The 14,600-nt window shown below is 39.3% G+C and overlaps 1 protein-coding gene across 4 annotated transcripts in view; it reads left to right on the top strand.

The window, feature by feature from the left end:
• Mam (neurogenic protein mastermind) overlaps nt 1–14,600 on the top strand; it is a 165,472-nt gene that overhangs the window by 51,462 nt on the left and 99,410 nt on the right. Inside the window, exon 1 of one of the 4 annotated variants that reach the window (XM_070299633.1) lies at nt 13,641–13,715. The exons of the other annotated variants lie outside the window; for them this stretch is intronic. Coding sequence (XP_070155734.1) covers nt 13,656–13,715 — 60 coding nt within the window. The 5' untranslated portion in view covers nt 13,641–13,655. Of the gene's footprint in view, nt 1–13,640; nt 13,716–14,600 lie in introns of those variants that run through there. 4 annotated transcript variants of the gene reach the window in all.

Here is a 14,600-nt window from a genome sequence, read left to right as displayed (position 1 = left end):
AAGCAGTGGTATCAACGCAGAGTACTGGCCGAAACTGCGGATTCGGTGCGCACGTCACCTGCAATTAGGCAAGTCGTCGCCGGATCACACGCAGCATCCATCCTGTGTTTCGTTGCCGCGCACGCTGCTTAGCTCGGCTCTCTACCGATGGCAATTTCGGGCATTGTCATGGTAATTTCTCGCATGATCGATATAATACGACAGCGTACATAAAAGGAATGTATGGCGCAAAATTTCTGGACCGATTTTTTTGCAGTGGTATCAACGCAGAGTACTGAGGGAGAGGGAGAGGGCTCGTCTCGGATTTCTGAAGAGAACGATGAGAAAATCACGATGCTTGCGCGAGAGCGTTTCATGTATAATCTCGCGGAATAATCTTCGTCTTTGTATTGTCAGACTTATCTTTTAGTTTGAAACGCCCTGCAATGTTAAATCATAATATTCAAATACATGATAATAAGATAAAAGTATACCACAAATGAATAGGAAAAGATGTGCGATTTATTAATTAACTAAGGATTTCGTTGACAGTGTTAAACAGGCGTCTAACGCGATTCTAGAAGCAATATAGAAATTTAATAGAACGGCTCGTTCTCCGTATCGAACGATTCTACTAAATCGAGGGAATAAAGCTTCGGCAATTTTTCGTTCAAATTCCATCTTAAATTGCGTTTGCGTCATCGCACGTTGAAATCCGTATACGACTCATTGTTCGGACGTTCGATCAACGCTCCCGGACGGTAGCTATCGAGCGAAATGCAAAATAGTGGCCATCGACGGTGAGCCTCGTGCGCACGTGAGAGCAGCGATGGCGACCGTTTGTTCTTTTTTTTTTTTTTTCCGTCATATACCTGTATGTATCGTATGCCGTCTATACACGCGGACCTCGCCTCGATAACACCTGGCGCGAAAATGTATTCGGCGCCGTGGCCGTCGTCGAAGCCTCGGCTCGATAGGATCGATAGACGCTGCTAGAAACGCCGTAGTAGAGGGAAAGAGAGAAGGAAAGAGAGAGAGAGAGAGAGAGAGAGGAGACGGCCTCCGCGTCCGCACCGGGGTCGCCTGGAAACTGCCTCTGCGATTCCGCCTTTACGAGGCACCATCTCGCACACACGTTTACACGTGTACGCGCGTGTACACGTGCTGCTTGCGCATAGCACAAAAGAGTAAAATAAAATTTATCCTCTCGCACCGGCGAAGCTTGCTGTGGATTTTCTTCCGTGCATGCGCAGTCTCGCGTTCCCCACAGTACACGATTTTTTTTCCAACTCCCTCGTAATTTCTTTTCCTCGGAGAATTTTTAACGTACGAGACGCGGTTCAAGTAATATCTAATACCCTCAACGCAAATATTTGTTATACCTTTACGAATAACTCGTACTTTGCTGTATTTTTTTTTTTTTTTTTTTTTTTTTTTGTAATGTTTAATTTGTAGGAAAATTGTTGAATTCTCGAATATTTTTATCGGACGAAAATTGTTCGCGGGCGATTAATGGTTGTAACGTCAACCAGCGGTTAATCGTCCTCGATGGTAACGCGTCCTTTAATCGGTCTATCGCGGGATTGTTGAATCGTTGCTGGCGCGATCCCACGCCTACTTACCGGATTTCACAAAGAGGTGAGCAACCGCGATTTGGAAACTTGAGAGAAGGTGCCGGTCCACTGTCCGTGCCGGTTCGGTAATGTAACCGTTTAATCGATGCTAAGTAAGTGGGTAGAGCCCCGAAGGAGGAAGCTGACGAAACTCATGGAAATGAGAGACTCACCTACTTTTGAAGCAAACAATACGGTCGGTTTGCTGGCGCGTACCGGTCGCAACCACGGACGTCAAGAAATAAGGCTACCGCCCTTGTTACTCGCTTTTTTACCCGCACATTTTTCGAGCGTGTATCTCACAATGACCATAATTAATCGGCATTTTTTATTAAATCTCACTGCCAATTCTATAAAGCGGCTATGTATCATGGCGAGTGTACAACGAAATTGTAAATAAAATTATAATTCTACAAAATATTAGTTGTTAATATATTGTAATTATAAACAATAATTATAATATTATTAATAGAAGATATTATTGCTCGAGGTTTTAAAACGTAAGTTGTATTTCTTCGTTTTTCAAAATTTGTTATGAAATCGAGAGGGTTCCTTACAGCATACGGTTTTGGACAAAATTGCTTTAAGAATTCGGCATATTTTTGATAGTCACACTTCACGCTTATACCAGAGCCTTCTCCAAAAAGCGGTTTGTGGCGTAATCGACGAATCCGATTGCGCGAAACACCCGGCTTGCCTTTTACGTTACGTTACATTAGAGGTGAACGGTAGACGAGCCTGTGCGCGGATCGCGTTGCAACGGTGCTACAGGACCTCGAAGAACAAACCGCGATGCAACGGTGACACGTAGCGAGACCCGCGTACCACATCGCCGTATACCGAGATCAAGAGGTGCGTATACAACGGCACACGCCTCTCACTATTGCGAAAGCCGATCCTCGTGTTGAAGCTGTTATTCTGCTAAGGCTACGAGCGTAAAAAAGCTGCTCTCGTCGCTATAGACGATCTACGGTTAGTCACGCAAACGCATCTCCCCCTTCCTTTCATTCGTTACATTTGTCCGCGAGACTGGCCGATTTTATTTTCGATCGATATTTGAATTTCGCTTATCGATTCTTGAAACTTGGATTTTTTAGAATTTCTAAATACGAAGACTTTAGAAGATATTCATCGTTTATTAATTTGACTGTGAAATTGTATTAGCGAAACAAATTCATGTTTTGCTTTATGCAATTGGATTTAATAATGTTTTTATTATTTTACGCGTTGATCTGAATGTTGAAAGAGGATGATACGTTAATTAGGGAAGAGCCGAATTATTGAAGTCTTATTTTCAATTCTGTATTTATATCCGTGGATTTATTTATGATAGACCGCAACGATACGTACTTTCAGTACATGTTTAGAAGAAAGCCGCGATTAACAGAACAATTACGTTGCTCGTTTCGTTGCTTTATTGCATGTTTACTGCACTTTCACCTTATTCTCACCTCTGGATACAGATCTCGGATATATCCCGGGTTTTCTTTTTTTACATACTAGATAGAAGATTGGCAACTTTTTCGCATTGTAAATTGCTGAATTATACTTTAACGATAAAAATATTGCGGTGAAAATAGTCTCTCGCGCAGCTTGTACCACGATACTTTTTATTTCGACACCGACGCCGACGTTACGCGCGATCGGTATAATCTTTCTAGAGGTGAACGTGGCTTTCGCTAATAACTCGTTATTCAGAATGGCACGGAGCTCAAAGTGAAGAGAAAAGAGCGACTTTCCGCGCTCGTCCCCGGTCGTATCATCAGGCATCTTTCACTTCCGCTGCTGCGGAAAGAAAGCGAGTATATGGTATGTACTTGCTGACACGATCGTTTTTCAAGTGAGTAGAGAAGCAAATGGCGGAGCTAATTAACGATACCATGTACTTGCAAGGGAGAAAATCCACATACAATATTTTCCAATATATTGGATGATTGCATAAATTCGTGCCCGATTTTCATAGATGGCATTAAGTTGCTGCATGGCGGAGTTCTATTGTTTTCGTGTGGTAATTGTTGTTTACACCGAATAGATGACGTTGTCTTATGTCAATTTAGCGTCAGACATTGTTCAGATAAGTCTATTTGTGCATAAGAGAAATCATTAAAAATGGAGAACGAAAGGTGCATTTGCGGCATGTAACGCTATATGAATTTCGGAAAGGCGTGAGTGTTGGGATTGCACAAAAAAATATTCAAAGCGTTTATTTGGACCGCGCTCCTGCTCTCCGAACAGTCAAAAAGTGCTTTGGCAGATTTCTAAATGGTGATTTCAACATGGAGGATCAACCCCGCTCTGGACGGCCTTCTGGCATCGATGATGACATTGTGCATGCCTTAGTGGAAAGAAACCCAAGGATTACAACTGAGGATATTGCTGAGAGGCTGAACATCGATAATTCAACCGCTTTTCGTCATTTAAAAAAGCTTGGATACATTTCCAAGCTTGATACGTGGATGCCGCATCTCCTGACTGAAAGGAATAAGGTGCAGGAAAACTGGAGGAGTTGCAATGGGAAATTCTGCAGCACCCGCCATATTCTCCAGATATTGCGCCTTCAAATTTTTATCTGTTCCGGTGTTTGCGGAATAGTTTAAATGGCAAGAATCTCAATTCCGAGGAAGCTGTCGAAAAGCACCTTACAAACTTTTTTCAAGAAAAACCAAGTTCTTTCTTCAAAAATGGAATCGACAAGCTTATAGATGGTTGGAAAACCATTGTAGAAAAGAATGGAGACTATATAATTGATTAATAAAAGTGTTATCTTTAAAATATAATCTATTGAAGTTTATATTTAAATCGGGCACGAACTCATGCAATCACCCAATATTTAAAATATGTTTCAATTATTTTTTATAATTTATGCTAATCGGATTTGCCGGGATACAGATAATATAAATCGAAATTTGAATATAATAGAATGCTTGCTAGAGCGGATAAAGACGAAAGAATTTGAAGACGTCGAATTATAAATAATAGCAAACAAAAATCGTGGTCCGATGCGTTAAATTACGCATCTACAGATAATGACGGATGGACGAGAAGAGACTCGAGTTGTCCGGGATGCGAATAATCCGCGACATCAGTGTAACCTAAAAGTGAAACGTCGTCGAGTTGGACGATCTCGTAGAAGATTTCGATTGTCGAACGACGTCCCTTTCTCTGCCGCGCGATTTCCGTTCGACGCAACACGCCGGGCCTTTCCATTTCGTCCTCCTCCCTCGCCGATGGTCCCGGCGTCTCGGTGACTTTCCGCTCGCGCGCCGAGAAACGTCAAGAGAACGGGTCGCGTGTCTGCCTTCACAATGCCGCACGTTCGCGTAGACGCGAACGTGCTGATAAATACTTTCCAGCTTTTAAAATGCGCGAGAAAGTCACACCAGAGTCGTTTACGATCCGGCGTACAAAAGGATCGGACACGCGGTGGACTTGTTGAACTCACAAACGGATGTGACGGATTACTTACGGAGGCGTCGTCGCTGCTGATTAACCGCGGCGGAATTCCAGATCGGTGCCTTTGCTCGTAGACGCCGATCGACGACGCCCAAAAACGATTAGTACTTTAAAGTTTGTATAATGATATGACAACGAATACAAAGATCGCGATACAAAGATATATTGTATCCTTCGAGGAATTTGTGGCCAATTCTTGAGAGAAAATTTTAAAAAATTTCATCGATTATATATTTTTTAATATTCTGCAGAAAATAAAAAATTCTTTATCTTGCATATTAAAATTTCGAACAATTAATATCTACTCGTCTTAAAATTTCGCTATAGTTGATTGTTATGGATACTTTTACATCCAGCTTTTTATACGCGTAACTATAGATTTATTATGATATAATACGATAAGTGGTCTCGCATAGAATAAAAATTTCCTGGTTCTTTTCTAACAAAATAACGGCGCGACGCAGTCATTCCGACAGATTGGTCTAATTGCAAGTGGACGAACTTCGACTTGGCGTGTTTAGGGACGATTAGTCCGCACCCTCATGCCTGGAATTCCACCTGGAATTCGTCCTCTCCGCTTGTCGCGGAGAAAGTGAAACGCCCGTTCGCCACGAGACGAAATAAGCAAGCGAAAGATGCCGACGACAATTACAATGGGCACTCTGGTACCCTCTTCGTACCAGACAGGCTTGCTTAAAGTGGAAGAGCGATGAATAAATACAGACATTGATACGCGGAATATGGAGAACAGTACAGGTAACGATAGGGACGAGTCATCGTCCTCATCCGCGTAAGCTTGATGCGATAATCTTCAATTTTGTTTGCGCTCCTAATTTTCACATCGTTGAAAATTTGATATTGAGCGAAATATGAAGTTTGTATTTACGCGCGAATAAATCATGGATCTCGTTCAAATGGTTAATGAAATATTACGCGGACGGGAGATTAATAGAGAAACGAGGCGCATTAATAAAGATGTAAACATCCGGATAATTTATAAAATTGCTTATATATATTCAGAGAGAGAGAGAGAGACTAATACCCGTATTCATAGTCCGTCCTTGAGGAATAAGGATTCCTTGTTCCTCGTTTCACGTTTCATAAACTTTCCTTGACCGAACAAGGAATCTTATTGGCTCCCTTATCTCAAGGAAGGTCACGAGCTTCCTTGAGGAGTGATGCGACCTTTTTAGCAGACGATACGCAGAATATAACCAAATATAACCTCCAAAAGTTAGTTTCGTTACATTTGTGGTTTTGTGGTTATTTGTTGTCGCGCTCTCAAACTGAAAGTGTATAAAGGAAAAAGGGATAATGGACAATGAATTTTTAAATGATTCTGACGATGGATTTGAAGACGAAAATCCAGAGAATCGGATTCTGTGGCGGATTCCGAAAAGATACATTCGCGATTGGGAAAATCCCGTGGAATTTTTTGAAGATACGAAAAAGTTTTCATATGTATTATATGAAATTAGTTGCAGGCAGCATAAAACGGTGCTGCCTCCAGTCGGTCACTAAAAATCCCTAAAATATTCCTTCCTTCTGAAAGGGAGACTCGAGGTCCATCTATGAAACAAGGTGGCCTTGCAGATTCAAGGAATCCTTCATGGAGGCTTCCTCCGTCCTTAAAATAAGGAAGGACTATGAATACGGGTACAAGTTTACATAAACGTCAATCAGTAAAGGTTATAATAATGACATGCTTTTCTATGTACTTGACTTTGCGTAAGACTAGGTTGAGATAGATCGATCGCCGACATGTAAAATATTCACAGGCACATCAAAGTATACACGCCGCGCGTGTCCGTGTCGTGGCAATCTTATCGTTACGTTATGAGTCTGTTGCAAAGTGGCCTTTAATAATTTTCGCACGTTTATAAATTTCGCGTAACGCTGATGTGTGATTGGTATGATGATTTATCGTATAAATAGAGGATTAACGGATACAGCTTACGTGTACGATGAATATAAAAATTATTTGTCGAACCGGCATTCGTGTTTCGTAACGCGACGATCGTGCCGAGGAAATTTCTCGCCACTTTGCGCTTTAAATTAGAGCATGCACGCGGCTCTCGGGTTACTTACTCGGCGATCTTGTATTATGGCTTTTGTAGAATGTATGAGCAACGATTGCGCGTGTCCTACCTATGGTGCGCGCGCGGGAAAATTATACACGGCGTGTCCCCGTTGATTCGATGATAATAATAACCGATTGCAACGTTAAATCGCGCCTGCACTTTTCCACAGTGAGAGCAAACTTAAAATTGATCTCTAATACAAACTTGAAAGGACTTTGTGTCTGCATGTTTTGTGTAATTTTTATACGCAGCTTCCGGCCTGATAAACGCTTTTATCTCGTAAGACTTGAGCATAAACATCCTCATTTTAATCTTTCCTTGAAGAAATGGGCGACTCTTGTCAAAATATATTTTGATGTTGAATATTTTTAAAATTTCAGCATTGATATTAAAATATTTTTTATCTTGTAAACTAGATTTATTCTGCGCGTGCTCGAGACGCGACTTTTAATCGCGACGCGAGATACAAGCGACTTATGCAATTGACAGTCAGCTGGGAGTTGCCGGGTGATCGCTACTACCGAACGTATAAATCATGAATCTGATCGCCATTCGTGCTAAAAAAGTGCTAAGTGCGTCTGATACTTAGTCAATACTGACGCGACACAGGTTGCAAGTTACTACCTTACTCGTCAATTATGAGATCGTCGTCGTTATAGGTAACGCGATGAAAGGTAGATTACGTAACGAGAGCACGCATTTAAGCACTGCATATTCTGTTCGTAAAGAATGATTCGCGATCCTTGACATGTGTTACGAGTGTCAGTTTATGCTGTTCATAATCGCGCAGAGACTTCGACCGATCGTCTCATTTGCGAAATGACTGTTACTCGCTCGGTGAAGTAACAATGTATGCTTGTTACTCATTAATGTCGCATTGCTTGTTGACTGTGTATCTCGATAAGCTCGCAACGGTCATTAAACCGCAACGAGTTAAATCAGTTTTTGAAGCAATGATCGCCGTCTTCGGCTGTATAAGGATCGATAATTATCGAATTATTAAGTCGTGAACACACAATCGTCGCCCACGGGTATTCCAATGTAACGAGATGCTCGTCCTACGCAGATATCCGATATCTCGTGAATGATTATCATAAATTTATTTTGTGCAGAATGCACGGGAGTATCTCTTAATTAAATGAGCCAGAAGAATATTAAATTAATGTATAATACATACGATCACTTTATTAAACATAATTGCATATACAGGATGAGGCATTTATATTGAGACACCTAAATATCTAAAAAATAAAGCAAGATAGAAAGAAATGTTTCAGACAAAAGTTGTTCGGTTCTAAGGGGCTCATAAGATGATGCCATTAGTTTGACCTTGGATGGAGGCGCTTCGGAGATTTCAATGTCAATTTTTTTTTTTTTTTTAATAGAACCACCCCAATTTTTTTACATAAATCGATTCCTTGCAATATTCTGCATAAAAAGTTATAGGGGTATGATGGCCAAATAGTTTAATAGTTTACGAGATATTTTATACTTTATTTTATTACTTTACTTCGACATAAACTATGAAATATCTCATAAAACTATTTATTTTGCAATAATGTTACCTTAATATTTTAAGCTCAAAAAATGAGAGACAATTGGTGTAACGAAAATAAAACAAGATTGACATTGAAATCTCCGAAGCGCCCCCATCCAAGATCAAACTAATGGCACCATCTTATCACCCCCTTAGAACCGAACAACTTTTGTCTGAAACATTTCTTTCTATCTTGCTTTATTTTTCAGATATTTAGGTGTCTCAATATAAATTCCTCACCCTGTATATATGTAATTGTGTTTTTCTTTACTGGTTCGTTATATAAAATGTGTGGACGTTTTTCTTTATATCATAAATAATATCAATTGTATGCTTTGATATTCAATGGTCTTCCTAAAAAAAAAAAAAAAAAAAAAAAAAAATCGTGCACTATGATAAACAAATTGCTAGATTTTAATATACTGATTATTAATTTTTTAATTTGCCTTTTTAGTAAAAATCTTTTGTTTTCTTAAAAACTAGTTCTCCCTTATATGAAAAGATATCGCGTATCTACATTTATTTATTTTTTCACACATGTACAATCGTCATTTCTTCGCATTTGTATCAGAAGCATTTCTCTAACTCTATGCATGTATATGTATTTACTAAAGTACAGAACTGTATCTAATCTGAATTTACACCGCGCAGTTATTAGTTGGCGAAATGGATATCTCGCGTGTAATTGTACGAAAAGTACGTGAGAGTCATACGCAACTGCGCTCAGTATAGCTCAGAGAATACCCGCCAAGAGAGTAAACAATCCAAGTTTCGCGAAATCTCTCGCCTGTACCGCCGGAAAACGATTATTGGCTGATGCACTTTGGTACTTTGTATGCATGTCGCGCGCCGAAAGGGAAAGCAGCGTTATTTTCAGACGATTGTAGTCGTCCGGCCCTCATTTGCGAAAGTTGGCGACGATCTTAAGAAACGCCCGTAATGTTTTGTGCTTTCTCCATTCTTTTCATCTTGCATCCACAAAGGTCAACGCGCATTCCTATTTAACATTTTGCTTTCGTAACATTTTGTAAGCCGTTAATTTATATGAAGAAGGGAGAATTTTTTGTATAAAAAAAAAAGAGAAAAAAAAGAAAAAATGAAACGCGGACAAAGAACACTGTTTTATATCGTCTAGATAATTAACATTTATTATATATTGTATATATATTTATATATATATTATAATATAATATTTAAATTACAAATTTCAAGATTGAGTTTTGATTTGAGGATTTTAAATATGTTAAATTGTAAGAAATTTTAAGAATTTTTGACCATTAATTCATTGTGAAAACACAAAAGAAACACAAGACACAAACAAACAAAGACAGAACAACAAATGTAAAAATTGGAAGACATCCACAGCCGTAAGGCACGGATTAATTAATTAAAAAAAAAAAAAAAAAAAACTTAAATTACAAAATCGACAATAACACATGCGTATACATATTGATTAATTCATAGAAATTAAAAAAAAAGAGACGTTATTACGTTAAACTAACGAAATGCGTTGATTAATGTATTTCTGATCAAATGTATTGTTTAATCAAATTTCTCAGCATAATTCCGACAACGTGTATAAACACAATAGAATATTCTATATTCATAACACGAACGTCATTTACCGTTTCCAAGACGTCGTAACAAAAGCCCGAGACGATGACAATCGCGCGACGTCATTGCGCACATGGATCCGGTGAATCATTTTCGGGGCCTTCCTTTCGTACAGACGACCTCTTTGTCCCTTACGGGAACCGATGACGCGTACCCGACGCAAGGTTGACCGCGATTTCTCCTCGATTAACGTCGAAAATATTTACAATGTGCACGCTGTATGCACATAGGTTGCTTGCAGCGAGGCATATTGTCGTAACAAATGCTGAGGTCCGGATTCGATTACAGTCACGAGAATCCGCGCTGACGTTCCGCGCACGTTTCTTGTAACCCGTGTAATACTAAAAGCGGTGCTTTATCGCGCAGTTTGGTAAAATGAAGTTAACGGTTCCAGGAGAAACGTTCTTCTCGCGCGATCTTTATATTCGTTCGTTATTATATATCTCTCCTGATTTTTCGTCTACTTTCTCGGCTCGGGTAGAAAAGGTCGCAATTAAGGACTGCGCGCTTATTTTTCGAATCTCACGGTGAGATTTTACGGGCAAATGAAATTAACGACTATTTTATCATCTTGATCGCGCCGAACAAAACGCGTTTTCTTCGAAACCACCGAGGGGGGGGGATTCCGTTAAGCGAAACTATGGGTTCCATGAGACACGAGATCCCCGAAACTCAAGAAGATACTCGACGTGTCCGGTTTGTTTCGCGGGAGCCACGGCGGGATAAGCAAGTAGTGCCTTGTTACGCATAATTGGGCAAATATACGGATGCCGTGAACGTTAGTGCCCGGTTACAACGCGAGACCCGCGTTGGCGCAAAAATACGACGGGTATTCGAGAGAAAGAGAATACGGTAATAGCCGCGATAATATACAGCTCCGGTCGCAACGCGCAAAAGCACACCATGGTGATTTGTGGAAGCCTTTTCGCGGCGCGTTGTCGCGGATGATCCATGCAATCGACAGTGTACTGTACTGCTATACGGTACGGGTCGATAACGCGTGATTTACGAGAGGACCGTCGGGCTGCAATTCGCGCGTTGTTCGGTGTTTTCGTCGCTGTTGTTTTTCGCGACGAACGCGCCGCGCCGGCTTCATTCCTGGATGGATGGATGGATGGATGGATATCTCGCGAGAATATAAGTAGCCTGGTAATTACTTCCGGGTAATAATACGCGAAGCTAACGATATCATTCATAGACATTTGCGTATCTTAGAGAAACGATTAATTTGCAAGACGTACCGGTCGCTCTCACCGTCGTTCCTTTCACTCGGCGAATTTCGATTCGATCTTCTCCGACTGAAGATGTCGCGTAATTCATCGATTACCGCGCAATTTTTAGACAAAAATTATCAACGAAATGTCAACATTTTGAATGAAAATGTTTTTTTTTTTTTTTTTTTCTGTCAAATGTGCAAGATCTTGACAATTCAGAAGAGACACTTTCAGTGAAAAGCTTGTATGTGAAAATAACATATTTCATGGAAACTTACAAATTATTAACTGATAATTATATAAATTATTAAAATTATAAAATCATATATTTGCGATATATATACAGGGTGTCCCATTTTAAAGGAACCACTCAAATATCTCAGTAACACTGCGTTAAATCGAAAAATGTTTCAAACAAAAGTTATGTGGCTTCAAAGGGGCCATAAGATGATGACAATGATTTGACCTTGGAAAATTATTTGAAGGTCATGTGAAGGTCAACTTTGAAATCTTAAATGGAAACCCCCATTTTTATTTAGTATTCTTGTAGCTGACATCGAGAGTTTTCCAAAACACTATAATAAAGTATTTTTTCATTAAGTACTTTTTGAGTTATTTTATATTTTAATCTGACATATTTTGATATCAAAAATAAAATATTTCGTAAAATATTCAGTTTTCGATCGATTTTACCGTAATACTTCTATGTACAGAATAATAAGACAAATTAATTAATGCCAAAAAAAAACAAATAATTGTTTAAAAAAATACATTGTAAATAATTTTCTTAAAAACAATTTTTTTTTAATACTTTTATACTTTTAACGCAGTATTTCTGAGATATTTGAGTGGGTCCTTTAAAATTGGACACCCTGTATATCTCTCTTTCTCTTCTTTTATGAAATTCGTGAAGATAGTTTATTCTCGATTTCGCAACTATCGATATTTCGTCTCGACTCGACGTCTTCTTCGTAAGCAATCGGGGAAATCGTGGAGGAAGTGATAGGTGACGATAACTGAGTTCCGATGATACGATCTCTCATCAGCAACGCAAAGCTAACAAAGCTAGCTCGAGTTTCGGTAGTCGATAGCATTGCGTCGACAGTGCGCCGATTCTCTCTGCTCCTTTGCAACTGGCAATTCTGCTTTTACTTGTATCAAAGCGAGAGAGCGATTCGGGGCAACGCTTTGAACCGTCTCGGTTTCAGTTTGATATATCCGGCAAGATCGTTTCGCATTGATGAAACTTGTGCGTAATGAACGTTTCGCGTGCACGCTAACACGTCAGAGCGATTATTCGTCACCGATCGGCGCGTTACGCTAATCGCAATATTATCTATCACGGAATGCTAATAATGTAGAGTCAGAGTGGTCGAATATTATATTGAAGTACATATATTTTAATAATTTATTATACAATGCTTTTTTAACACGTTTAAATTATATATTATTTAATTACAAATTATTTATAAATATAAATGTGATATTATTTATAGCATTACTCACAGTTCGTAATATTAATAGATATAACCATATATATTAATATATTAATATATCAGAATATTGTTTAGTTAAAAATCTATCAATATATTAATATAATATATTAATATTTTATTTAGTATAATAACTAATCTCTATTTTTATATACATGTAAGACACGTATTTATTTCTGTGTGTTATGTATATTCATCGTTTTTATATTTTTCTAACATTAAGTATAATTATCGTGCGCTTAATTCCCGGAGAAAATTAATTTTTATTTCAAGAGCACGATAAAACGATGACTCTCTCTCTACGAAGGATGTTTTCTTGCCTTATTCACAATTGCTTTTCGGCGTGTGCGACTGACGTCGTTCTTTATTAATTACGTAACATCATTGCTCATCTATAAATTTCCCGAGTAGCGAATGGCGCGCAAATTCAATTCCATCATCTCTCCATCTCGGAGCGGCTCGGATGACTCTCGCCGATCTCTCCTCGCTCGGTCTCCATTCCGCCACCGCTTTATCGCCGATTCCGCGATCCTTTAATAACGGCAGCCGTGATTTATCGACAGGGGCATATCAAGCGAGTGGGAAAAACGAGAGAGAAAGAGGGATCAGCGCTGCGGCTTCAGACTCCGCGGGCAGGTGTATGGATCTGCCCGGAATAGATACATATACATATGTATAGGGGTGCATCGAACTATCGATTCGTCGCATTTTTCAGGGCCCTCTCTTCGCAGGTTCGCCAGAGCTTTGCATATTCTTTTTTTCTTTATATATATATATATATATATATATATATATATATATATATATATATATACCAGGTATATAAATACATGGCCCTATCTGTCAATGTAGTTACCGTCAAACCGCGTCATTGGCGCCATTTTCTTGTTTTGACATCTGATAAAGATTTTCAACTCACAACAATACAAGTTTCATACAACAGCATAGTTTTTAATAGCGTTGAACATGTCGAATTTTGTGCCTGGAAACTACGATTTGCGGACAGCATTGATTTTCTGTTACCATTTGAAGAAAACTGCTGCAGAATCGCATCGAATGCTTGTCGAAGCTTACGGTGAGCATGCTCTTGGTAAATCACAGTGCTTTGAGTGGTTTAAAAAATTCAAAAGTGGCGATTTTGACGTGAGAAACGAAGAACGTGCAAGACCATCGAAAAAGTTTGAAGACAGCGAATTGCAAACATTGTTGGATGAGGAGGACGCTCAAACGCAACAACAACTCGATTTGAATCAAGCTTTGCGTGAAAAACGACCAGAATATCAAAAAAGGCAACACAAAGTGATTTTGCTTCATGATAATACACCATCGCACACAACAAAACCGGTCAAGGAAACGATTGAGGCGTTTAGTTGGGAAATACTTTCGCATGCGGCTTACTCATCAGACTTGGCTCCATCCGATTACTACTTACTTGCATCGATGGGACACGAACTTGCTGAGCAGCGCTTCGCTTCTTACGAAAATGTATGAAAATGGCTCGATGACCGGTTTGCCTCAAAGGAGCAACAGTTTTTTTTGGCGTGGCATCCACAAATTGTCAGAGAGATGGGAAAAATGTATAGCTAGCAATGGGCAATACTTGGAATAAAATATTT

The sequence above is a fragment of the Polyergus mexicanus genome, unplaced genomic scaffold (assembly GCF_030449975.1).
Source record: "Polyergus mexicanus isolate NDT 795.1 unplaced genomic scaffold, iyPolMexi1.0 SCAF_7, whole genome shotgun sequence".
Lineage (NCBI taxonomy): Eukaryota > Metazoa > Arthropoda > Insecta > Hymenoptera > Formicidae > Polyergus > Polyergus mexicanus.
The sequence above is the reverse complement of the archived record's forward strand: the minus strand, read 5'-3'. Positions and strand labels throughout refer to the sequence as shown.